The 2,125-nt window shown below is 40.4% G+C and overlaps 1 protein-coding gene across 2 annotated transcripts in view; it reads right to left on the bottom strand.

Moving 5' to 3' along the window:
- Positions 1-2,125, bottom strand: part of sapcd2 (suppressor APC domain containing 2) — a 13,613-nt gene that overhangs the window by 7,205 nt on the left and 4,283 nt on the right. For both annotated transcript variants that reach the window (XM_035667644.1, XM_035667643.1), the window contains exon 2: positions 1,611-1,744. In XM_035667644.1, the coding sequence (XP_035523537.1) occupies positions 1,611-1,744 (134 nt within the window). The remainder of the gene's footprint in view (positions 1-1,610; positions 1,745-2,125) is intronic.

Consider the following 2,125-nt stretch of genomic DNA (forward strand, 5'->3'; position numbering starts at 1 on the left):
GGGCAACAGTGGGCCAAGTCGGCCTGGGTGGGTGGGCCGCAGGGGAGGGGGAGGAGGAGAGGGACAGGGAGGGAGGGAGGGAGAAGGAGGGGAGTCGGTCAGTAAGCCTCTCCAGACACAGAGGCCAAAGGGGGAAAAGAGACGAAGACGGCGACACAAACAGGGAGAGAAAGAGGGACAGGAGGCGAGCTAGAGAGAGAAATGTTGAGGCAGGGGGAGAGACGGACAGTGAAGGGAGGCATGGGCTCTGGACTGGAGGGTGGGAGGGGCAGAGTGAGGGGGAGGCAGTGGGCAGAGGGATGGGAGGAGAATGTGGGGGCCAATGGAAAGCGAAATGGAGAAGAGCCTGTACTACAAAACCTTTTTCTGTTTACATTTTCTGGAATTTTCATGCCTCAACTATTTACTTTTCCACGTAAATAAAATATTTTCTGACAATCTCTGTTATAACCAGGAGATCATCAAAGTTTAAGTTCTGAAGGTTTTTCACTACTGATCCTCTTTTACCCAACTCACACACAACTAATATATATATATATATATATATATATATATACACAGAATCTTTTAAAATGTATTACTTTGCAGACACTGGGGAATGTCATTAAACAAATAAAAATCTCCCCTCCACCAGCTTCCTCAATTATTTGCATATGTGGTTATTACATCATTCAGTGGTTGCCACATTTTGTCAGTTTTGATAACGTGTAAAAAGTTTACTGAATACACTTCTTTAAGGCTGCTGATTATTGATTCATCTGCCAGTCTAAGATATGTCAGACAATAATTTCACAGAGCCAAAGGTGACACTTCACATTTGAGAAGCTTGAACCAGGCACTTTTTTCCCTTGAAAATGATTCAACTATTAATCGAATATCAAAATTGTTTCTGATTAATTTTCTGTCCATCTCTGCATACTTTTAACCTGACTGCGCCACATGTTCAGTTGGTTGGTTGATTGAGGGTTTTACCTACTAGAATTAAAAACAAAATCCAGAATAGTCTTTCAGCTCAAACAATCACTCAGAAAACATCAGAACAACCACCAGCAGCCTTTACTGTAAAGTTAATTCTAATACAGAGGAAAGAAAAGATGTTCTCAGTAAGCAGAGTAATAGAGTACATTGATTGCTGCCATGCTGTTGAAATATGACTGTGCTGTAATGTCTTTTATATTAAAATAAGCCACACATCACTCTGAGCTTTACTGGGTTATTCCAACATATAATGTTTATATATTTATTTATGTGTCAACTGGTGATGTGAAGGTTTATTAAGTTTGCAGGGACTGTGGTTTCACCTGTTAAGACCAGAGGTTCTCAAATGAAGTGATATTTTAAAAAGAAGCGAGATTTAAATGGAGGGTACAGCTCTCTAGTAACAGACAGCAGGGTGTGGATAAACAGCAGGCCGATGCGTCACTAATGTTGACCCATAAAATGGTTTGTGGATTAACCAGTTATTAATGAAAAACTGTATCATCAAGGTCACCAGAAGTGTTTCTCACTGAAACTTGACTGAAAACTGTGGCCCCGTTATAAAAAAAACCTTTAAGACACTTTGTAGAGATTGTGTGATTGTGTTTGTGTGTGTGTGTGTGTGTACCAACCATTCCATAATCCACACCGTTGGATATGGTGTGCCGCCTCTGCTCATCCCGACTTCGCCCGTGTCGCCTGGAGCCGCCAGTAAATCCTGTTGCTGATTCGCTCTGAGATCTTGGTAAACCTGATTTCACAACACCTACACAAATGTGAAACAGACAGATTGAATCAATTTCAACACAACACTGTAGTCTGGAATGCACTCTGTTATTACTGCAGTTTTGCTGGTTGTTGTACCATAAGGGAAAAAAACCCACTTTGTAATCCTTTATTACTAATATTAGGCAATTAGAAATGCTCAAACATGTTGTTGTGGAATAAAACATATTTCTGACCACTATGTACAACTAATAGCTAAGCAGCAGTAGTGGAAAATAAAGTCTTAAAGCGTTAAAGAGTTTTTACACAATAATTATATCACAAATGTGCAAAGAATTATGTATGTTCTCTTATTTAGAGGGAAACAGTCAGACAGTTGCATTGCACAAACTCTTTGAACACTTCCCTCTGGTAGGAGGCT

The sequence above is a fragment of the Morone saxatilis genome, unplaced genomic scaffold (genome assembly GCF_004916995.1).
Source record: "Morone saxatilis isolate NCDOM2014 unplaced genomic scaffold, NCSU_SB_2.0 Contig21, whole genome shotgun sequence".
NCBI classification, from domain to species: domain Eukaryota; kingdom Metazoa; phylum Chordata; class Actinopteri; family Moronidae; genus Morone; species Morone saxatilis.